This window comes from Triturus cristatus, chromosome 3_1 (assembly GCF_964204655.1).
Source record: "Triturus cristatus chromosome 3_1, aTriCri1.1, whole genome shotgun sequence".
Lineage (NCBI taxonomy): Eukaryota > Metazoa > Chordata > Amphibia > Caudata > Salamandridae > Triturus > Triturus cristatus.
This window is the reverse complement of record NC_140583.1, coordinates 637,347,872-637,373,199: the sequence shown is the minus strand read 5'-3', so window position 1 is coordinate 637,373,199 and position 25,328 is coordinate 637,347,872. Positions and strand designations below refer to the sequence as shown.

The 25,328-nt window shown below is 46.0% G+C and overlaps 1 protein-coding gene across 8 annotated transcripts in view; it reads left to right on the top strand.

The window, feature by feature from the left end:
• ZWILCH (zwilch kinetochore protein) overlaps window positions 1–25,328 on the top strand; it is a 479,149-nt gene that overhangs the window by 217,649 nt on the left and 236,172 nt on the right. For 2 of the 8 annotated variants that reach the window (XM_085644604.1, XM_085644605.1), the window contains exon 4: window positions 14,156–16,890. The exons of the other annotated variants lie outside the window; for them this stretch is intronic. In XM_085644604.1, coding sequence (XP_085500730.1) covers window positions 14,434–16,557 — 2,124 coding nt within the window. In that variant the 5' untranslated portion in view covers window positions 14,156–14,433 and the 3' untranslated portion in view covers window positions 16,558–16,890. Of the gene's footprint in view, window positions 1–14,155; window positions 16,891–25,328 lie in introns of those variants that run through there. 8 annotated transcript variants of the gene reach the window in all.

The window sequence follows — 25,328 nt, the reverse complement described above, 5'->3', positions numbered from 1 at the left end:
CTGAGCTAACAACATAACATTAAACATTTCTCTTACCAGGGATGATTGGAAAGTTTTGTAAAATTCTACCGGAATCTGATCCGGACCTGCTGCCTTCCCAGATGGTAACTCCCTCAGGGCCTCACCCAGCTCATCCAAGTGCAATACCTCTTCTAGCCCCTGCCTATCTTCCTCCGATATCACTGAGGGTTCTATCTCACTAAGATATGTCCTTACATCCTCCTCTCCCACAGGAGCATCTTCTGTGTAGAGCTCCGTATAGAATTGTTTAAAAACCTCTCTTATCTGTTTCACTTCCTTGACCCTGCTTCCCTGAGAGTTCCTGATCTCTTTGATATCATACACCTTTTCTTTATTTGCTATATACCTCTCTACTGTTTTTTTCCCCATCTCATCCATAGCTTCTGCCTTAAGAGCAACTATTTTCAGTAAAATCTGCTCTATTGGTGATTGTGTAAGTATGGATATCCTAAGTGCTTCTTCCGCTTCCTCAAGTGATTTATTAATTTGTTCAGCTTTTGCCTTCAACATTATTTGGTCCTTAATTACATAGCTCAGGGTTTCTCCTCTTATTCCTGCTTTAAAAGCATCCCATACTATCCCCGATGATGATGTACCCCTGTTTATCTCCCAATAATCCTTAATCCAGTTGCTCATTCTTTCCCGATACCGTTCATCCTGAAGCAATGTTCTATCAAACGTCCATTGCCTTAGCTCTCTATTTCTCCTTTGCCCAGTTTTTAGTGATAAGACTAACGGGCTATGGTCTGAAATGATCCTTGGTTCCCTATCTATTCTAGCTCCATCCAACAGTCCTCTTGTTATTAAAAAATAATCAAGCCTCACCATCACCTGGTGAGGGGCTGAGAAAAAGGTACTCCCATCTAAATTTGGGTGGCATTTTAGCCAAGGATCTTCCAATAGGTTGTGTGCTACCATATCTGCCAAGGCTGTGTAAGTCCTCTTTTTCCTCCCTGTGTATTTTCTGGTAGGATCTAAAAAGCTGCTGTCTGCAATATGTATATTCATATCTCCACATACTATAATAGGCTCCGGCCAGTGTGCCAACTCTGTATCTAGAAACTGAAAAATTTCCGGATCATCTCCTGTGGACCCATACACCGAGACCACCGTAATAATTTCTCCCCTAAAACTCAGTTCTGCCATAACCCATCTACCCCATTGATCCTCCTTCTTTCTCCTAACCAACGTGTCCTGTCTCCTACCGAGTATCACCACACCTCTTGTTTTTGTGTTTTGATTAGTTTTTGCTAAAACATTAAAGCCAAGCTGGTCCAATAAATATGCTTTATTGCCTTCAATATGTGTTTCCTGAAGACACACTAAATCGAGGTTCAACGATTTTAGCAGGGCGGCGGTTTTAAGCCTCTTATTTAATTCATTTAGGCCACAGATATTTATTGAGGCTATCCTACAAGTCATCGTAATCCATATTGTTTTCCCCCACACTCTATATATACCTGTACCGCCAATATTTCAATATTCATTATTTCCTTGTCAACAGTTTTTTTTTTTTGCTACGTTACTGCACATCCTGCATCGACAATCCTCCTTATATATACTGTACTCACAATCACCTCCTAAGTATGTGTCTACCCCCCCCACACCACCACCCCCTCCCTCTGTCTCCCTCCCTTCTGGATCCCACCCCCCCTAACAACAGGCAAATAGGTCAATCCTGACCTATGCGTGGCACCTGTAGTCTGTAGTGTCGCTACTCTCTCCTATCCTGTTTTTTCCTCCTATTGGCTATATCTTATGGCCATTACGGGGCTGTTACGGGGTTTTTGGTGGGCTATTTGCTGCCGTTTTCGATGGAGCTCTCACTTTACCTAGCTCCGTGATCTCAGCAAGATACTCTCCCGCTTTTATTTCAGACATAAACATTTTAGTGTGCCCTTTCCTAATAACTTTCAGTCTCGCCGGGAACAACAGATAAGCCTCTGCACCCTGCTTTTGAAAGGGTGCAATCATCTGTCTTAACTTCCACCTTCTTTCCACGGTAACGTGGCAGAAATCTGGCCTGGCAAAAAATAAATTTCCATCAGCTGTCTTTCTAGAGTCTGGTCTAGCTTGATCAATTATTTCTTGCCTTGCTAAGAAGTTCCCTAGACAAACCAACATTGCCCTTGGGAGTGCGTTCTCTTGAGCCATCCGGCTGTTTTTTACAAACAGAGGATATCTGTGAGCTCTTTGTACTTCTAGTTCCCAGTGCCATTTTGATTCTGGAAAGGCTTCTTTTAATACCTTGACCACGTACCCTCTCGGGTCCTGTCCCTCCCGCCCTTCCTCCAGTCCCAAAAGTCTTACGTTGTTCCGCCTCTGGCGGTTTTCAAAATCCTCCAGTTTCCATTGTAGGTCTTCCACTACTTTTCCTTGCTCCATTCTAAAAGTCTGCCAGTCTGTTACCTCATCTTCCACTCTACTTGTTCTTTCCTCAACTTGCGTTACTCTCACCTCAACCTCTTCATATTTTCTATTTACTTTTCTTAATGAGGCTTGCAGTTTTTTTGTATCTCTTTTTGCCCTTCTACTTTCTGCTCTGGCCTCTGACTGCATCTGCTTTAATGTTCCAAATAACAGTTCGAGAGTTACATTTTGAGGTTTAGGCCTCCCAGCACTGTCTCCTTCTCCCTGATCATTTTCCTGGTACGTTTCTGATGTAGCAGCATAGTCCCATGATCATTTTTTGCTCGTGTTGCCTCTAGATCCTCGACCATCTCTTCTAGTTCCAGCTTTTTTTTTCTGAGTCACTAGGTCCCTGGAGCCCCGGCTTTTATCAGAGCCCGAAGAATTTTCTGTGGAACTTTGCTCTTCCTCGCTTTCAAGGTCGCTAATATCCGTTGTATCAGAGCCCTCATTAACAGAAAAAAATTCAGGGGAGCCACCCCTCATACCTCTGTCTTCTCTGCCGCTTTTTACACTGGCCTGGTCAAGATCTTGGTGCTCTTCGATGCTCTGAGTGCTCCCCCAACTCGGTTCCAGATGTTGCATATTTCCTTTATTCAGCCCTGCCTCCACAGTCAACAGCGCGTCTAGCATTTCCACATTATTGCGCTTTTCCAGCTGATCTAACGCGCTTGAATCTGCATCGTCCTTTTGATTCTCCTCCTCGTTCGGCTTCTCGACTCCCAGCTCCGCTTGATGCGTGGTACTTCCTTCCGCTCCCAGCGGTTGCCCAGCAACCAGAGCTGCCGGGCTTGCGTCCTCGCGGTCTGTTGATTCTTCGGCGTTCCAGGCGGCTGGAGGCTGCGAGGCTCCCGCGTTACTCTGTGAAGCCGTAGGGTGTCCGCTCGCTACCCCAGATTGCCCAGATTGTCGAGGGTCGTCCGGATACTTCTGTGACATCATGGCTGTCTTCAACACAAAGGACTCAGGTAATGTTGACTGCCGCATCTGCTCCTTTAAAGTCGTCGTCATTTTCAGCCGATGAGTTTTCCCTTCCAATTCCAATGTCTGGTCCCTTACAGCCTTGCTTGCTGTTGAACGAGTCTCTGGTCTTGCCTCAATCTTCTTTCCTTGCCGCTCAGCTTTTCTCGGCGGGGGTTCCTTTGTAAGGCGGGTGAACCGCTCCGCTTGTTTTTTAACATTAGTGGCTGATTCTTTAGGGATCGCTCCAGAGCGATTTTCTTCTCTTGCTGCTAAGCCATCCATGGAGCCAGCCACTCTGTCTTTATCATTATCCGTACTTCTGTTCTTGTCTCCATGAATGTCTCTGCCCAGCTTACTTCTCTGCGACATACCAAATGACACTTCGCCACTGCTGAGTGCACGCCTCCAGCAGTAGGACAAAATTCTCCTCACACCAGCTGCAGTTCTCCAGAGTAAGCCTAGTCTTGCATCTACTGGCAAGATGTTAAATAATAGCCCACCGAGGAACCACATCCCAATCCACACAGGCCTCTTGACATCCTAGGATAGGAGAGAGGCAGAGGAGCGACTGGTGCCTACAGAGCTACGGCGGCCATCTTGCCCGCCCTAAAGAGAAATTCAAAGGAAGAAAAAAAGTGGGAATAGTGTGCTCCGTGTCCCCGCCCCTACTCATGTAAAGTGTAACACCCCTGATAGAAAAAAAAACTTAAAACATAGATCATATCACCAGCTCCCGCAATGAAAACTTAAGTTCCCCGCACACCCCAGCCCACCCCACATCAAAGTCCCCGTTACTCAGTTCCATGTCGCCATCTCCAGAGTTCCAATGCAAGCTGGTTAGATGCCCGCCTATTCACTGGCGTCTCGATCCGCCCGATTCTTTGCTTCGCGCTGTTCAATCCACTTTGCCACTGCTTCAGGCTGTTCGAAGAGCCACGCTCTTCCCTCTGCTTCAACCCGAAGACGAGCCGGAAACAGCATTGAGTATTTTAGGCCCCTTTCTCTCAGGTCACGTTTCACAGAGAGGATGGACCTCCTCTGCTTCTGTACTCTCTATGTGAAGTCCGGAAAGAAGGAAATATCAGCATTTTCATAGCGAAGGGGGGCCCCCGCTCTGGAATTTTGAAGAATAACATCCCTGTCCCGATAGTTCAAGACCCGAGCCAGCATGGGCCGCGGGGGAGCGCCCGGCTTGGGACAGCCGCCCGGGACCCTAGGAGCACGTTCAATAACAAAAAAATTGCTGAGGCCTTTGGGCTGCAGGTGTTTAAGTATGAGGTCCTCAACGAACAGGTCCGGGGATTGCCCCTCCGATTTCTCCGGAACTCCTAGGTTGCGGAGATTGTTGCGGCGGAGCCGGCCTTCATAGTCATCCAGCTTGAGATCAGTGTACTTGCGAGAGTCCTGGAGTTCATGCACCTCCCTTTGCAGTTGCGGGACATCACCCCCTAGGCTGGAGGTCGTTATTTCCACCTGCTTGACTTTTTCACTGAGTTTCCCTAGGTCGGCCCTAATAAAATTGATGTCGATCGCCATAGTGTCCATTTTGTGTTCCAGTGAAGTTTTGACCCCAGTGATAGCCTCCAGGACATCCTTGAGCGACGGCTCTGGTCCTTCTTCCCCTGATTTTTCCTGAAAGATCTCTCCGGACAGCCGGTTCTGCTGGGCGTCTTTTAGAACGGTGTACCTGTCCAGTTTATTAGTCTGGACCAGCTTTGCCCCACGGGACCCGGAACCCTTGACGCGATCTATGGTGGTGTCCAAGGTGTGTTCCAACGGGGCCGAAGTACTGGGGGCAGGCAAAGGCACCAATCCGACAATGCACACCAGTGAGGTCAACTATGCAGAGTATCAGCGACCAAAGCTCAGGCCCCAGAGGCCTAAAGTCAAGTCTTTTCTCCCCAGGGGGCGAGACCCGCAACCCAGGAAGACAGCAGAGGGCCGCCGGCCTGGAGGGTGGGGGGGCCCCTCACCTCAGTGCCTTGATGGGTTCAAATCGTGGCCCCCAGGGTCTCTCCTGCTGCATCTATGCACAACTGTACGCTAGTAGGGCAGGCTGAGGAAGATTTGCCACGCACAGGGGCGCACTGCCCCCACCAGCAGAGGCACGGCAGGCACACCCTGCGCCATCTTTACTCCTTAGTGCCCCCTCTCCCCTCACCAGACTCCAGATGCGGAAGTGTGATCACCGCTGCAGCCACGGGTCCCCGACGTCTCTGTACAGTTATAATTTTGATGGTCCTGGTGGCACTGTGAAACCCCAGCCTCACAGTATAGTTCAGGCACTTCTGACAGCGCCGGAGGGGGGTGAAAGCTGTGCCAGCTAGCTTCCGTTTGGACTGAGCATAGATAGCACCGCCCGATCCGGGCGCCCGACATTCATTCCCCTCGCAGGGACAATCAGCAGGAGGGCTCTCGTTATTGGGAGTGCGCCGCCGCCATTGATCAACTTTCGGCCGGCGCGCTCCTCTTCATACCGTGATGCTTGTTGCGGCCGCAGTGTTGAAAGCGCAAGGGGTGCTCACAGCCCCGGGTCCCGGGAACTCACTCTGCTCTGCTGACAGATGTCACGGCGGCGCCTCCAAGGCATGGCGCCCCCGCGCGAAGGTATCAGACCGGGCCGAGCCTTCCCACGGACCCTGCAGCCACTGTGGGTCCCGGCTCACGAGTTCAATGCAGGCCTCAACCCGCCGGGGCTGAAATCTCGGCTTCCCGAGCAGCTGGACGAACCGGGGTGGGCGGGTTGAGAACCGCTGCCGCTTAGGTCTTGGGAGCTGTCGAGGGATGGCACCAGTATGTAGTCAGGATAGACGTGGGGCAGGGACACACGGAGGAGCAGGTACACTACGCGCCCATCTTAGCCCCGCGCTCGGCCACGCCTCGATGTGGAACATTCTTATTGTCTTTAATAGAAATACGTGGAACAATATTTTTTGAAAAATGCACTTATTTATAGAAAGCAATTACAATACCATACAATTTAAGTGCAGACTGCAATACTGGCAGGACCACCTTAGTGGGGTCCGGTAGGTGGTGGAAAATTGGATCTCCATAAAGCATCCCAAGTATGTTATCTCTGCCATTGAATGCTATCCCCAAATGGTACGTTGGGTTGTGCCACCCTCCGCTCATCCAGTCATTAAGCAGTATTATGCGAGCTGCCGAATATCAGCCTGGGCCAATCCTCCATCATATCATTGTGATATATTCGATATCTATATGTGCGTTTGTTAGATGTATGTACATGGTATGCAATATGTAATCACGATATTTGGTTGTATAAGTTGAATCTGTATTTTGTTATATAAAAGGAGCTCTTTGTGAGTGCTTTATAGAATATAATTAAATTACATTGATGTTTTGAAAAAAAGACTTATTGGCACACATGATTTGTGTTTATGTTGTGATGAATTAACTAATGTATCTATGGCTTGTGGGGGGCACTTTGCTTTGATTATCATTTTGAGCAGGGCAGCCCTGCCAAAAATATTAGGAAGGAGCTTTGCCCACTTTACAAGATCCGCAGTTAGCTTGTCAGTCTTGAGTTTGAGATTGAGGGTCTAGGTTAGATTAAGCTCCAGTGCTATATAAATTCCCAGGTATTGAAAACTGAGTCTGTGAACTGGCAGCCGTAATTGCAGTCCGTCGCGCCCCCCCCCACCCCCCCCCCCCACTGCCCCTCAGAGGGAACAGAAGCTATTTCGATAAGTTAATTTGTAGGCTGGAGGCCTCTGCATAGGGTCAGCATCTGAAGCAGGTGTGTGCCTGTGAGGAAAGGTCAGGAAATAAAAAGGACCTTGATCCTCCATTTCCGTCCTGCCGTTCAAGCCCCATATTTGTGCATCATGTCTCATCCATACTGCCAGGGGCTCTATGGCTTAGGCCATAGCTGAGGGGGACATAGGCCGGTCCTGCCGGGTACCTCACCCAATCAAGAAGGGGACAGAGAGAGTCCTATTAACGCAGATTTGGGCCTGAGGATTAAAGTATACAGGTGTGTGCTCAAAATTTGGGTCCAGTTGTCATCTCTGCTGACACCTCGTCAAGAAAAGCCCAGTTTAAGGAATTGAACGCCTTTTTGAACTCCTATGTAGGAGGACCCTGGAATCTATTTGATCAGGGAGGGGTACAAATGCCTTTTGGACTCTACGGACACAGTGTCTAGTACTCTAGTAGTGCATAATCCCACATTGATCAGGGTGAACCAAGTATGGTATTATTCTAAGAAGTCTGTTGGCTAGAACTGGCATCAATCTTAATCTCTGTGTTAATGAGATGGGCTGATAGGAAGCGCACACGTCCGGGTGACTGCCCAGTTTGGGTAAAACCACAATGGTTGACAGGTCAAGTTCTGAGCAAAAGTGTGATTTCGCAATCTCTTCATGAAAAATCTCCAAAAGGTGGGGGCCCAGGAAGGTCTGAAAGCAGGAGCAGTATTACATGGGGTACCAGCCTGGTCCCAGGTTTTTACTGTTGTGCATGTCTTGAATAGCAGAGGCAATTTCCTCTTGAGAGGGGGAGATCCAGGCCAGCACGGTCGCTAGCGCATACCTTTGGCAGTTGGCTGGGTAGAGTCTTCACTATCTGTGTTATCTGAGAAGAAACCTGTACTGGTGGTGCATGTTCTGTGTTTCTTTGGTGCTTTGCTATAAGGAAAGCTTGTACTGTTGCTGCTTGTGCTGCAACAGCCTTGTCCACTAAGTGTTAAGTGTAGGTGGCACGGAGACGAGGCACAAATGGTCCAATCATAGAAGATTAGGAACAGACATTTTGGCTTTGCCTATGGTAGTTTATTTGAGTTAGATTGTAGTTTGTGGGCTTTTTTCTCCTTGATCACTCTAGTTCGCTCACGCTTTTAATTGTTTTATTTAAACAGTTTTTCGAGTTGCAGTCTACCATGCTTTGATTAGAAAAATTATATCTCCATTTTTTGCCTCTGCCATCCAACCAAAATAATACAATCTGGCTTTTAAAAACACAATAGCCATACTCCGGCACCCAACCCCACCCCTATTCAGAATAAGTTAAACTTGCCTGTGCAAATGAAAGCTACGGTTCTTTGATCAAGAATAAAATGTGAGTTTTACATGTAGGCAAAAAACAGATTCATTTAACGACAAACCTGTGTGCAGAATGTAGTTGTGACTGGAGGGAGCAGAATAATGGCATAGGGAACATGAACGTAGTTATTATGTCTCGCCTGGGCAGTGCATGCGCAGTCTCTTTCAACATGCTGTATCTATTGTATGGGCTTTCAGCACTCCCATTTCGATTTGTTCCTTCATGTGCCTTTCGAAATTCCTTTGTTTTGTGTGGTGAATAGTTTACATTTGTCCTTTTTTTGCTGTTTTGGTGCCACCTTGTTGACTGGCCTTGTTATATGGATCACTTCACTATCGGCCATGTAAGTTAGTTTCAGCGCACTGCTACTACCTAGGCTTGTTTTGGCTTTCTGAACGCACTCAGCCGAGGACTGCAAATCGTGTACTTATCTTTTCCACTGTCTTTGATTTCACAAGCGCTTTTTTGGCGGAGCCGGTCTTGTTTGTCATCCTTGAGCATTTTTGGTTTCATTAGCTCAAATATCCAAACCTTAAATAATATACTTACTTGGAAGAGTAGTTTAAGAAGACATCCAACAGTAGTCTCAACCTATTGTTATTGCTCCGGTTTATGAAAATGAAAGCAGCTTTAAATTGCCTGCTTTCAACTTTAGATGCTTTTTTTCAGGTTTCAATCGTGGGTGAAGTAAAACCAATATCAAGGAATGCCTCCTTGTGCTTTCTAAATGTGGCAATTATTTAGAGGTTACTTAACTATATTTCCTGTAAGTAGACCGTGCAAAACCACTTCAGTACCACCTCCCCACTAGTCGGCATCACTCCGCACCACTTAAGCATCACTCAGCAGGACCTAAGCACCACCTGAGCCCCAGCAAAGCACCAACGCATCCCCAATTCTGCATCAGTGCAGCATCACCTCAACACCAACTCGGCATCGCTCACCCCCACCTGAGCACCAGCGCAACATAACTCAGTAACACCACAGCATCACCTCAGCACAGCACCATCTCGGCTTCAGCACAGCACCATCTCAGCTTCATGGCATTACCACCTCCTCATCAGTGCACCCCCACCAGTGCAGCACCACCTGAGTCGCACCACAGCACCCTTCAGCACAGCACCATCTCATCAGTGCACCACCAACGCAGCCCCACCTCCATAGTAACTCAGCACAGCAATACCTCTGCATGAACGCATCACCTCAGCACACCACCAACTCAGCACCAACTGAGCACAAGCACTGCACCCCCATCTCAGCACCACCACAGCATTACTCCGCATCACCACAGCATCACTCTTCGCCACAACAGCATCACTCAGAGCCATCTCGACACCAGCGAAGCATCTCCTCAGCATCATTCAACACCACCACAGCACCACCTCAGCATCCGCACCGCCTCAGCATCAGCACAGCACCACCAGCGCATCACCAACTCCGCATCAGCACAGAACCTCCTCAGCATCAGCACAGCACCACCTCAGCATCAGCACAGCACCACCTCCGCATCAGTGCACCACCAGCGCATCACCAACTCCGCATCAGCACAGAACCTCCTCAGCATCAGCACACCACCAGCGCATCACCAATTCAGCATCAGTGCAGCCCCATCTCGGCACTAGTGCAGTGCCACCTCAACACTAGTGCATCACCTCAGCACCAACTGAGCATCACTCAGCACCCGCTGAGAATCAGCAGAGCACCACCTGAGCGCTACCTCGGCACCACCTCAGAGTCACTCAGCACCACCTCAGTACTAGCGCAGCACTAACTCAGCATCACTACAGCATCACTCAGCACTAATGCAACACCACCTCAGCACTAATGCAGCACTACCTCAGCACCAATGCAGCACTACTTTGGCACTAATGCAGCACCACCTCACCACCAGCGCAGCACCACCTCAACACCAGCCCAGGAGTAACTCAGCACCAATGCAACACCAGAGAAGCATCGCCTCTGCACTAGTGCAGCACCAGCTCAGCATCACTCGGCACCACTTGAGCACCAACACAGAAGAACCTGAGCACCATAAAAGCAGCACTGACCACCCCAAAACATCACTTAGCACCACCGGAGGGTGACCTTAGCGCCACTGGAGGGTGACCTCAGCACCCCCTCTGCATCAGTACAGCCCCCCTCTGCATCAGTACAGCCCCCCTCTGCATCAGCGCTGCACCCCCTCTGCATCAGCGCTGCACCCCCTCTGCATCAGCGCAGCACCCCCTCTGCCCCGTAGCATGCCTCTGCGCCTCAGCATCCCCTCTGTGCCGCAGCATCCCTTCTGCCTCTGTGCCGCAGCATCCCTCCTGCGCCACAGCATCCCCTCTGCCTCTGCGCCGCAGCATCCACTCTGCGCCGCAGCATTCCCTCTGCCTCTTCCCCGCAGCATCCCCTCTTCCCCGCAGCATCCCCTCTGCCTCTGCCTCTGTGCCACAGCATCCCCTCTGCACCGCAGCATCCCCACTGCCTCTGCACCGCAGCACCCCCTGTGCATCTGCGCCGCAGCACCCCCTGTGCATCTGCGCCGCAGCACCCCCTGTGCATCTGCGCCGCAGCACCCCCTGTGCATCTGCGCCGCAGCACCCCCTGTGCATCTCGCCGCAGCACCCCCTGTGCATCTGCGTTGCAGCACCATCTCTGCATCAGCACCACCTCATCAGTGCACCTCACCATTAGCGCAGCATCACCTCAGCACCAGCACAGCGCCAACTCCATTACCTGAACACCACCTCAGCACCATCGCAGCACTGTCTCAGCATCAGCACAGCACCATCTTAGCATTCCCTCAGCATCAGTGTACCTCAGCAAGACCTCAGCACCACCTGAGCACCAGCGCAGACCACCACCTCCGCATCGCCCAGCACAGCATCACTCAGTGCCACCACGGCATCACTTAGCACCACCTTTACACCAGCACAGCATCACTCAACATCCCCACAGCTCCACCTCAGCATCAGTGCACCACAACCAGCGCAGCATCACCTAAGCAGCAACTCCGCACCAATGCAGCACCATTGCACCATTAGCGCAGCACCACCTCAGCACCAGCGCTGCACCAACTTGTCACCTGAGCACCAGCACGGCATCACCTAAACACTACCAACTCATCACTCAGCACCACCTCAGTATAACTCCCACGTACAAGTACACCACCAACTCAGCATCAGTGAAGCCCTACCTCAGCACCAGCGCAGGCTTGCCTCAGCACCAAAGCAGCACCTACACAGCACCACTTCAGCATCAGCGCAGCACCACTTCAGCATCAGCACTGCATCACCTCAGCACATCACCAAATCAGCCCCAACTGAGCACCAGCGCTGCACCACTACCTCAACATGACTGCACCACCACAGCATGCTTCTGCATCACCACAGTATCACTGAGCACTATCACAGCATCGCATCAGCACACCACATCAGTGCACCACTATCAGCGCAGCACCACCTCAGCACAGCACCACCTGAGCGCAGCGCCACCACAGCATCACCCAGCACCACCACAGCATCACCCAGCGCCACAACATCACTCAGCACCACCTAGACCCAATTGCAGCATCCCCTCAGGATCACTCAGCACTACCTCCGCGCCACCTCCGCATCAGTGCACCTGCATGAGCGCATCACCAACTCATCAGCACACCCCTACCTCAGCACTAGTGCAGCGCCACCTCAGCACTAGTGCAGCGCCACCTCAGCACTAGTGCAGCGCCACCTCAGCACTAGTGCAGCGCCACCTCAGCACTAGTGCAGCGCCACCTCAGCACTAGTGCAGCGCCACCTCAGCACTAGTGCAGCGCCACCTCAGCACTAGTGCAGCGCCACCTCAGCACTAGTGCAGCGCCACCTCAGCACTAGTGCAGCGCCACCTCAGCACTAGTGCAGCGCCACCTCAGCACTAGTGCAGCGCCACCTCAGCACCAGCTGAACATCAGCACAGCACTACCTGAGCACCACCACAGCATCACTCGGCAGCACCACAGCATCACTCGGCAGCACCACAGCATCACTCGGCAGCACCACAGCATCACTCGGCAGCACCACAGCATCACTCGGCAGCTCCACAGCATCACTCGGCAGCTCCACAGCATCACTCGGCAGCTCCACAGCATCACTCGGCAGCTCCACAGCATCACTCGGCAGCTCCACAGCATCACTCGGCAGCTCCACAGCATCACTCGGCAGCTCCACAGCATCACTCGGCAGCTCCACAGCATCACTTGACTCCACCACAGCATCACTCCCGTTGTTTGTGGTCTATTCCACCCCCATAACAAAAATAATAAAGCCATAACAAACAATTATTAGAACAGGCAGAAAGAGGTTGCTAGCATTGCAAGGACAAAAATAAACTAGAAGACATTTTTATGTTCTTTTTTAATAGGGTCGTTTAGTTGTCTTGGGTATATATAAGGTAACAAAAATGCTTGTAACACTTTTTTATTATAACTGTTGTAAGCCACAATGCTCAACAACATAGCTTAAAGACATTGGCAAAGCCAACAGCTCTGGCTAAACACTTATAGGCGTGACCTATGGGCTATACTGGTGTTTTTTTTAGTTTTTGTCTTAATGGTTCTTTAGCATGGGTTTCAAGCTAAGACTTGTAATGGTGTACACGTGACTATGGTGCTTCAGCATCTGTTCAGACTGTTGCTTGAAGACATTTTTGTAATAATCAAATATCTTGCCACATCTTCTAAACTGCAAAGAAGAATGTTTTTGCCAAAGAAAATTATAATAGGTCTACTCTGAAAAGAGCATCCTTTCTAGAGTTAATCCATTGTAACTTTTTCCTGATCGCAGCTGTTGATTAAACACATATTTTTTTCTTAGCAAGATGACAACGATTTTCTTTTTTTCGCTATTGTCTAGTGGACTTACAACTAGTTTTCGATAGGTTGCCTTTCTCTCCATCGTGTTGTAGAAATGAAAATGATTGAAATGTACTTACTCTATGCCCAGCTGCTGTAGCTTTGAGGAGTACAGGAGGACTTGCTGTTCTCCACATCCTGCTACCCCCTTTCTTCCTGCTCTCCATCCAGAAACGTAGGCAAACACCAAGTGTCCGACTGCCCATCTACAAAACTGCAGTTACACCACTCTACAACTGCAAAAGACTGCAACTGTTTAGTTTTGCAAATGCAGCTGAGTTTGGTTTATTCACCACCTGTTATATATAGTCCTTCAAAATGACAAAACTGAGCACTTTTACAACACAAATTGCACATCTGCAGCATTACAACCAAGCTGTGCTTCTGCATCTGCAGTGGCACATTGAGAGCAATGCTTCAAGTGCACAATTCTGCAATTACACCACAACAGCATGAGAATGCTACAACTAGACGACACAACAAACTCCGTAGTACTGCAGGCACAAATATAGGAAATCTGCAATTCTAACTGCAACAGTACAGTTACAGCTGAAACAATACAATAGCAAATGTAACACCACATAATTTTAGTTTTCATAAAAAATGTATTGCACTTATGTTGATAACATACACGTGCAATATGTACCTTTTGTGTTTGTTCATGTTTTTAAAATAAATTGTGCAGGCTCAGGTCAGGGCATCATCTGGCTTGCTTTGCCACAGAAGCAACTTGCACTAGTAAGGAGCGTGTTTTAACAAAATGATTGTGCCCTTCTGTCCTAGCATGCCACTTTCATCTACTAATAATCTCTCTCATATCATCCCAAGGTTTCGTCGTACATCACTGAATGGCCGATGATTTGTGGAGAGAGGACTGCTTCTCTGGAACACTCTTCCTTCTGAAATCTGTGCTAATCCTTTCTGTGCTATCTTTAAAACGCTGCCTGAGCACCTGGTTCTTTAAGATGGGGTACACTGCCTGAATTCTGATTCTTACCACTTACGGTGATCAAATGGCGGTGCTGAGAGTCTTTTGAGAATTGCACCCTATAAAAAGAATGTAACACTAGGAGCCTAGTTGCAAGATTGTTTAACTAGTAGACAAAATGAATGCAGTTCAGGAGTTGCTCAGCAAGCCATTTTTGGGTCGGACCCATGAAGAGAAACTGCAGTTGAAATTCTTAGGACCTCATCAGCCTGATATGAAAATGGAACAACCGAGCTCTATGGATAGGACTAAGGCTTACACCCGTAGGTTTACCACAGGATGGTATGCAAAAAAGAAATGGCTTTGTGGGTGCCCCTTGAGGAAGGCATTGTTCTGCTTTCCATGCTTGCTGTTTGGTGGTGATAGTAGTTGGACAGAAAAAGGAGTTAATGATTTGAAACATCTTTCTGAAAAAATAAAAAAACATGAAACATCTAAATTTCACTTGAACAACTCATTGAAGCTGGTTATGTTTGGCCGTGTGAGAATTGCAGCACAGTTGGATGAACGCTATCGTGTGCAAATAAGTAAGCACAATGAGGAAGTTGATAAAAACAGATACACCCTATCTAAGATCATTGATTGTATACGGTTTTGTGGTGCCTTTGAATTAGCCTTACGGGCCCAAGATGAGGTGGACTGCTCTTCAAATCCTGAAATATTTAGTGGCCTTGTGGATTTTGTCTCCAGCATAGACAGTGCCATGGAAACACATTTAAGAACTGCAACAGTGTTTAAGGGATCTTCAAGAACTATCCAAAGGGAGCTACTGGACTGCATGCTGGATATCACCAGAGAGTTTATTGTACAGCAGTTACGAAGAACTGAATATGTGGCTGTCCTAGTTGACAATACTTCTGATGTGTCACCAAAAACCCAGTCGGCAGTAGTCTTTCGTTATATTGATGAGAAATCTAAACTTGTTGAAAGATTTTATTGTTTTACATGTTTGCTAGATACTAGAACTGAAAGCATAGCTACAGCTCTATTTGCTCACCTGCATACTATCTTTCCAGAGCAGTGTAGCAAAGAAAAAGTGATTGCTCAGAGCTATGACGGTACCTACGATGGTGCTAGTGTAATGCATGGAGAGTCTGGTGGGCTGCAGCACAAAGTCATCACTGTGTACCCAAATGCACATTATGTCCATGGCTATGCTCACCAGCTAACCCTAATTGTACAGCAAGTTGCATCTAAAATCCCACAAGTAAGAAGTTTCTTTTGTGATTTGTCTGGCTTTCCATCTTTTTTTATACCATTTCCAAAAAGGACAAAGGTGTTGGAGGACATAGTGACCAGAAGATTTCCAGACCAAGCTTCAGTACGATGGGACTTAAACAGCCCAACAGTCAATATTGTCTACGTGTACAGAGAAGATCTCTTTGAATGTTTTAAGACTGTTGAACATTGTGGTCATTTTGAGTCAACGGCTATATGTGAGGCTCGGGGACTTATCAGAGTGCTGGGTGACAGGGAGTTCCTTTTCTTTCTCTTTTTATTTCATGATATAATGGCTCATGTTGATACATTGTACAGCCAGGTACAGAAGCAGGACATTGACACATTATCGGTTCAGAGAGCTACAGCGGACTTTGTTAGCAGTATCTACGGTGTCCGAGGATCTGTTGAACAGTTGGGTTCTAGGCTTCCAGAGAATTCCATGTTTCCAAGCCAACAAATGGATATTAAGACCTTAAACCAAGTTGCAAAAGAAGTGTGCGATATTCTAGTTGTTCATATAAAAGGACGCTTTGCATTTACAAAACACCTGGTGAGTGCCAAGTTATTGAAGAGTAAACTATTTGAAAGCCACGATAAATCGTTTCCTGTGGATGCGATGGCTGATGCTTTGGAAACATATCCCACACTAAACAAAGAAAGATTGCTTACTGAACTTTCACTCATATATAGTAGGAGTGAGTTCCACCATGCTAGTGGTATGGTTGCTTTATTTAAATTCTTTGTTGAAAATCATCTACAGGAGGAATTTTCAGAGACATTGACATTACTGAGAATTCTCCTTACCACACCCATGATTACAGCTGAACCAGAGTGCTGCTTTTCTTCTCTGAAGAACATTAAAACATTTTTAAGGAACACTGTGAACCAGGATGGCCTCAATGCATTGGCAATGCTGTCACTGGATAAACAGCTCATCCAAGATATACCAGATTTTAACAAGAGAACTATTGAAAAGTTTGCTGGTCTTAAAAATCGCCAGGCAATGTTCATGTATAAGTAATAACATGATTAATGTTTTGAATGTCTTGTTTATCATGGCTTGTACATCACCCTAAATGCACCGCAAATTAGCCACGTAAAAAACTTTTTATTACACCTGTCTAGAATGGTTAATGATGCAAGGTTATTTTGTTTATTAGGAAGGTACAGTAATAGGTCTGTTGAGGATAGGAGTTTGAACAGGTGCCTTAAAACACATGTAAGTGTTTATATGTTTTTTCTGTTAAAAGAAATGTTGGTAGAATGCGTTTTCAATCAAGAATTTTTCAATATGTTATGTCCCCATATGGCCAGTAAAATGACAGAGAAAATAAATGTCAGTCCATGAAAGCAAGTTGTTTTGAATAGTGTACACATTTAATCTTTAAATCGATGCAAAGCTAAATCTGAATGTTATTTCCCGAGTACAGGCTAGGTTATCCTTCAGATTCATCTTTGATACGAGTATGATTCTTACCTGTTCATAACTTTAATACATACAAACATAGCATTGTATAAATCAAATGTTGTATTACCTTAATTTATAGAAGTGAGGCTGCCATGACACACTTAAGGATTCATCTATCCAAATAATGAGCCTCCTTACTCATAATAGTGGTAAAACGTATTCCAATCAGACCAGCTATATATTTGCAAGATAAAGGTACACGTGCTCACAAGTATAGGTTTGCAGCATAAACCTATAGATTCATATGCTGACATTATTCCTACTTGTAGTTTGAGTCTAGAATATTTCCAGCAAAAACAAGATTTGTTTTTGGATGCTGACCATTGTCAAGTTAATTTCCCAGTAAGTGAGCACCATCCTTAGATTGGTTTTAGGCTGCTCTGTACAGAATCAGGTAGGACGTGGTGGTGGCAAGCTTCAAATGTGAGGTACATTTAACAGAGAATTGTGTTTTGGAGTTTGGATGTAGGCCATAACAGATGTATCCATAAAATGTTTGTTCTGGCTTGAGGAGTCTATATGCACTATTGACAGTGGATATTTATTGTTACCAAACTCAATGGTCCTTATTTTATTGAATCAGGAGTTTGAAAGACTGATTGGATTTCCTGGGATTTGAACCTATCACCATGCGGCAAAATGTAGATCTCTGGAGGGGATGCATTAGCCTATTGAGTCACCAGACCCTGCTTAAACCTGAACCCATTCTGATATTTAAACAGATTTTAGTGACTATCCTACTTACCATGCATACCTAAAGATATAGGTTTTACATTTGCGGTCCAGTTCTGAGAATGACTGTTTACGTTGTTTTTTTCCCTACTAAAAATTTAAGTTTTTGTTAATGAAGAGACCGCAGTTTAATTTTCGTTGAAAGTGTCACTGTCAATGAACAAATTATTTGTGAGCACATATAAACTAGTTAATTACTTGGAACCTAGGTTTTGGCTCGAAACTTTGTAGATCCACATGCTGTACACTATATCACCAGTAAGTGCCGGGTCTTTGGCAAAGTTCATTATGAAATTGACCATAAAACTACTATGGCACAGTACATGACTACCACCTCTAGATTTTTCCTGTTGCTGTGTATATAGTTTGCAGGTCAAATGATAGACACTGGTAAAACGGTTCTCATAATGCAAGATTCAGTTTCGAGAGGCAAAACAAGCATTTGGCTTTTGAATGTAAGAGTAGGCCATCAGATCCCGAAGTAAAATAATAAAGTATTCAAAATATTCAGCTTTTAAGAGCAAAACTAGCAGCTTGAACTGAAAAATTGCTTCAATTGGAAAATCTTTTGATGAAGCATTAGAGCAAATACTATACCATATAGGGAAGAAAACCCAAAGTGCATTATCTGCGACTTGCAAGAATGATAAACGCATAATTTATTTTAGTGATCTAAGTTTTCATTGAAGCATGTGTTAATCTTGTGCATCTCTGATCGTAGGAAGGAAGATCTTGGGAGTGGAACTCTAAGCATTTCCTTAGTTCACTTATTATCGATCCAAGAGCATTATTGTAATTGATTATCTTTATGTGGTTTTGCTGCATCCCTGCTACCCCCTTACAGGGCTGACATTAAGGACGAGCAGCGCTTCCATTTTCTTGACACATAGTTTAGAAGTGGGTGAACTAGACTGCCACCCCCTGAATGCTAGAAAGGGGTTTAGCTTATTGAATATGAATTTTGGAGCTGCTTAGCTAGAAAGAACAGACATCATGGGCAGGCTGTAAATCCAAATAGAAACACAGTGCCAAATCTATAAAAGAAAAAGCATATGAATAGATATCCGATTCACTTCAATGTCATAGGAAAGGCCATTCCTAATTTGTTCTGAGGTTAAGAGAGGGAAATGTGGAGCCTTATCTTGCTGACCAACGAGCACTAACGTTAGGATTTCAGCTAGACAGAGAAGTAAAGTAAATTATTTTCCAGATGAGCATGTGTGAATAATCTCACTAAGCGGCCTTTTATAAGCTATTGAGCAACATGGCTTCAGTGCATTTGTCCTGGGTGTAGAAAATCGGGGAATATGGCTGTGAGGAGACGGACAGGATCTGCAGTCTTGATGCGAGTTTAGTTCCCAGAAAGTTACAAGCTTCTGACCCACAAAGGTGTAAGCTGCTTTTGTTGCGGGATCCTTAAGTGGCACAAGTGAAGTCCTTCCTCAGTATAAGAAGTGCATGAGATATATGTGCAACAATTCAACATCAGTGTGGTTAGGACATAAAAGAATGAAGCAGTGCAAATCAAGTCATTACAAAATACACATTTGGTAAGGAAATATTCCCACAAATAAATGATGTAGGGATCAAAAGTATGGAAACTGTCCCAAAAGTAAGTATGAAGAGGTTTGGGGGCAGCATTCAGTCTTATGCTGTAGGAAATATGAAAAAATGTCAGTCATCCATGCACTTGACCAGCACTTACACGGTTCTGTGGCAGACGTATGATTTATAAGAAGAAACATTTGTTCTTGTTGAATTGTATTCTTTTGGCAATTAAACTTCACACTTAAAGGTCAAAAGTCTTCATTGGAGAATTCCTGGACGCTGTAGCCAGAATGGGGCCTATGACATGGAATGCTCTAAGTGGTGCTTATGTGGCCTTAAACGCCTCACCATATAGAAAAAACTGTTGAGGATTAAGTGTTGGGAGAAATTGGGCAGGTTTTCCTAAACCTGCAGAAGTGCATTTTTATCCAAATCCTGCTAGTACTACTCTAGTGTATGGAAATGGTGCGTCAGCAGTCTGTTCAAGTCAGATTGCTCGCTTGACAGTCCCGGGGGCTTCTCTTTGCCTTTCCATGAAATGTTGCGACAGTAAATGTCTTGTGGGTAACAGCATAATCACAGAACTGTGTTTATGCCTTTTAGATATTACTTCAGCTGAGTTGCGGCAGGGTACATATCATAATCTACTTCTCTGCAAATGTAAAATTGCTTGTAATTTTTTATCAAAGTTTCAGTTTTCAGTATTGTTTTTATAATCTAAATGCAATTTCTATGCTTTATAAGTAGGTGGGACATATATATCCATCACTCCTCTTTCCAATGTTGCTACTTTGTGCAACTAAGCAAGAGTCTTGGTCACAGAGTTACTGTGGAATACCATAGCAATTGCCGTGACAATCACAAGAACATACAACAATCTCTGCTTACTTTGGCAGGGACGGGTCAGTAAGAGCAATGGGCTGACTCTCCAACAAAACAAATACACACTTTTCGCAATAATAACTGTGCTCCACTTGTATGATTGGGTCTAGTGCCCATGAAAAAGCTCCTCAAAATGCAACATGGACAGATCACATTTTCTCACTCAAAACCAGCCCTTTTTTCCAATGTGGTTAGCTGTTGATTTTGACTCTGTGCTTGGCCGGAAAACAGGGAAACTTGCCTAATTCCAAGGAAGTCCAAGGTGGTGTGCCATACAGTGGTATGGCATGCATGGATCACATGACCTCTTCATACACACAGTGCCCTTCAAACATTAAACTTTGACAAAACACTAGTTTTGTCAGAGAAAGTTCCAGAATCTGAGTATTCCACAAATTTCACCCAGCATTCCTGCATGGCTCCCGATTATAATAAAGATAAAAGGGTACCCCAATTGTGTGGTTCAAACCAGAAAGACTGTATTGCTCCGTATGGGTGGGGATATGGCACCATGATATGGTGGTCTGTCACTTTTTCTTAAACGAAAACAAAAAAACGAATGTGTAATGGGCTTTTAACACTACCCCTGATTGGGGGCAAAATGATTGGGGGTGGGTGCAGAAAAAGTGCATTTTCCCCTTTGGGGTTGGGGGCAGCACTAGATATTCACTGCTGTTGACCCTTTTAAGTGACCTCCATGTCAGTAGTACCTAGCGTGGAGCATGGTTGACGTGAAGGCCCCTTTGGTCCTATCCAAACTGTTAATTTGTGGATAAATTCTGTATACTGTGATGGATACTTCGAACTGCAGAAAATTAACCTTTTGCATGCCTACGGATCTGGAGATTTTTGTCAACGTTGTTCCGGCGCACCAGCAGGTGCTGTCATGAGACTCTGCTTCGACTCAAGGAAGTAATACAGAAGCCACATAGAAGCTCCGCCCCTGTTTGCTCACGTCAGCTCCTTTCTTCTGCACCCACTGATTTGGTTCTGGAGTTAGCTGCTCTTTCTTCGTCAGTTGAAGATTTCTTTTTTCTTAATAAATTTACAATTTTCTTCAATTTGCAAGGGAAACCGGCTTTAAACCTTGCAGAGATTTTTGCAATCAAATTAATGTGATTGACAAGGTGTCCCTCTGGTGTCTAGGATCTGGCCACGACTCACAAGTCATGCAGGGAGTGTGCTTTGATGATTCAGAAGAAGGCAAGCTATACTTTACTAAACATCATAATTCACGAAAAGACTGCTCTTGCTCAAAGTAAAAGATTTTCACTCTGCCCATTCCTGCGGCCTGTCCTGCGACCCCTGTCGCAGGCCAAGTCTTCAGGTTAACCCAAATCTAAGAAGAGAAGCAAGAAGTCAAAACAGGCCTTGTCCTTTCCTCCTAACTGTCCTGAAAAGTTAAAATTATGTCAAGGTGCCCTACAGTCTTGCTCATGGTCCCCTGCTGAGGAACTGATTCTGCAGTTGATTCCGATGCACCCCAGGTTTCTGGGTCTTTCGACGATACCACAACACATTAAGGAGTTTAAAGATGACATGCATTGCAACGTCTGCAACTTACCAGTTCTCTCTGGTGCATCTTCAGGCCTCACGGATCCACGGAGGACTCTAGCTGGGTTACCTCCAGCATACCTGCCCTTGGAGACCACTATGCCTTCTGAACCTGCTGTGTGTTCTGCTCAGACCCTGGAGCCGATCCTATGCATGCCACTATAACCCACCTTGGTCCTTGCTGCATCTGTGTTGTAGGAGGACTTCAAGCCTATGGTTTTGTCTGACTTTGAACTGAATCCACCCTGTCATTAAATGAGCTCCTACGTATCCCGCCCATATTTGTTCTAACTGAGACAAGAGAATGTCTTTGCCTAGAGGCTATCCTCCAGTAATCCAACAAATCTTTGGGTCCGACTCTGATCAGAGCCATCCTTCATTTGGTTGTGATGGGGATGGATGTTGAGGATGGTGGTGATATTTCCTCCCAAAACAAGTTTGACACTTTTTTATATCTACAAGAAGCCAGTGGGCACAACTCATTTCCTGAGACATTGATGGTTGTCCCCCCATGATCCTGCTGCAGAAGAATTTGTGTCCTTCGCCATGGTTTGTAGAAGGGAAGCCAAAGTCCTGGATTTGCATCCAAAATCTAATTAAGTGAAGACTAATATGACTTCACTTAAGACTAATATGTTCAGAGATGTTCTGCAACCAGAACAGCCTTCTTCAGAACCTCTGTTACCATTTAACAAGGCACTTACTGATACGCTCATGGGCACTTAAGCAAAATCTTGTCTGTGCCTGCCAGTGACTAGACAAGTGGTCTGTCTCCATAAACCATCTTATGGTGACTCCACCTCACTTTCGTAGCATCCTACTCTGTAGAGCTTTGTCAAGGTAGAAATCCTCAGGGTGGGTTTGTAGCTCAGAAGGGTCCACCTTTTGATATTACCAAGCCAAAACAGCTCTAATAGCACAGGACAGTGGGACGATCAAGCGAGGGAAGGAAAGGGAGGGAACAGCAAGGAGGGAGATCTGAAAATACGGCAAAAGGTCATAAATACACCATTTTGATGAGGGCCTCGGCATGTACTTAACGCGTCACAATTCCTCAACAGATAAAGCATTTCAAATACCTGTAACAAAAAATGAAACTTCTATGCAGCATGCGATATTCAACGAATTCCGTAGGTCCAATGGGGGGGAAAATCTGTTCTTCCTCTGTGATTGCGGTCTCCAAATACACATGAACAAATGTGTGTATACATCAACAGCATAACAATACAATACAAGTCAAGAATATGAGCGAAAGAAGTAATGCTTTTCCCCACATCATGCCATACCCTTTTATTGACTCCACATGACATCACAGGGATTGAGCGTAGACTAGTACCGCTCTGAAATCAGCCCTGTTAAATGGAGCCCAAAAGACAACAAACGTATAAACAACTTAATCAGCAATCCCACGTAGATAATATACTTTCATAAGCACATGGAGGTAATGCAATACCAGAGTTCAGTGTATAAGATCAATCCGCCAACTCCTCGCAAAAATCCTCACAAATAATATGCGTTTTAGCTTGAGTGTATCCTCACCATGAAGCAAATAGCAATGTCAGGTTTAACATAGAAGGAACCAACAGACGTGATTCTAGGTTGCAGGATTGAACCAAAGTCTAATGGAACTGAAACCAAAATGCTAAATACTCCTCAGGCTATCTGGGCTAAAGTCAAGTTTATAAAAGAACAAATCGAACTGGAGTGGTTCAACTTAATATCTGTGGGCGTGAGATATTAGATGCTGTGCGTTGGACAGTGGAGCAGGAAATGCTGTCCCAACGCGATGTGTGAAACGGAGGCTCCCCGTTATACAGAAAGCAACATGGATAAACAAAAACGGGAATTGACAAGGTGGTTTGCGCGTTGGATAGCGGAGCAGGAAAGCCGTTCCAACACACGGTAAAGTAACAAGGGCCACCCCGTAAAACAGGGAAGCAACAAGGGTAAGGGCGAGTGGTGCAGAGCACCCTTACCACACCAGCATGCAGACGTAGTCTTTCCTGGATCGGGAACAAAAAAGAATTTCCCACTGCATCTCGGAGTCAGTCTTCTGCTTAATAGACTGAATTCCTTCACTCTCAGCCGGCCATGCCTCATGAGAATTGCAGTTCACAATTCTCCCGCTTTTGTGTGCCTGTCACAATGCAGCGGATTCTTGGCCAGCCGTGCCCTTACGTCTGTCAATGCTGCTTGTTAAGATGCTACTCCCATGCATTGGGACTCTGTTGCCGAAATTCTGATGGCAGTCCAGGGCTAATTTGTCTCTGTCCATTCAAGATAGTCAGGACATGGTTAAGTATGTCATCCACTCTGGGCTGTAGACCACTGACTAAGTGGGTAGAGCAATTGGTACTATCATGGTTAAGGTGCCATGTGTGAATGAGACCTATGGAGTTTTGGGGGCGTCCATTAAAGTGTTATAATAGACCTGTCATTTGACAGTGCTAGTCTCCTATGAGATAAGGCGGATTTGGCCTCGGAGTGCTTCAAAGAAAGCTTGGGACACAGCACACTCCCTCTGCATTTCTGCGCCTGTGACCCCAAGTTTCGGAAGGGGCTTGGCTCAAAGACAAGGTAATGGCCTGCTCCATAGCGTAGCGCCAGCTATGCTGCCCGTGATGCTGTGGAGGACACAGTCTGGGAGCGGATCTGCTACGCGAGTGAGCAACTCAAAAGGATAGGTAGGTCAGTGAGCGATAGGTCCAGTACTTCCGGTGTGAAAGGTGTTTCGAACAGTAAAATTGATCCAAAAAGGAAGAATGCCATACTGAGAGGGCTGCTCAATGTTAGGTCATTGCCCAAACATCATGTGGAGATTCAACTGTTACTTGACTCTCATTGTCTGGACGCTCTCTTTATGACCGAAACCTGGACCCTGCCTGGTATGGAGGTCGATTTAGGCCTGGCTTGTCCTCAAGGTTATAAGGTTATACACAAGCCAAGGGCCTCAGGACTTGGAGGTGGGGTAGGAATTATATACAGGGAAAATCTGGACTTTATCCAAATAGAGATTGATGAGACTGAGGGCTTTGAACTTTATGGCTTTTTCTTTAAAGACTCCAGGGGATGCCTTCTGTCGGGCATTATCTGCTACAGACCCCCAGGGATGATCAAAGTATCTCACCTGCAGGGATTGATTGACACTATCTGCAATGTGGCCCTCACTCACTCTAATTTACTCCTTATGGGTGACTTCAATCTTTGGTGCAATGGAACACTGGATTCTGGATATAGTAATTATATCCAGGCCTGTGAGAATCTACAACTGCACCAGTGGATTACTGAACCCACGCATATTGGAGGGAATATTCTGGATCTTGTCTTCTCAAAGAAAAAAGCGGTGGAAATAGTGGAGATTCTCCCGGTTGACTGGTCTGATCATCACCTGGTCAAGTTTCAGCTACTTGACATTAGAGGGGTCGACCGGACACCAAAGTAACGAGAGTGTTTAAAAGTAGAGATTGGAAAGGTTTTTTTAAAAAAAGGACTGATTTTTTTTCTCAACCTTTCCGGTGAATCAGGTTTCTGATACAGATAGAACAGTTGAAGATATCTACCTGGACTTCTGTGTTCAGATTTCAAATAGGCTCGACATGGTTGCTCCT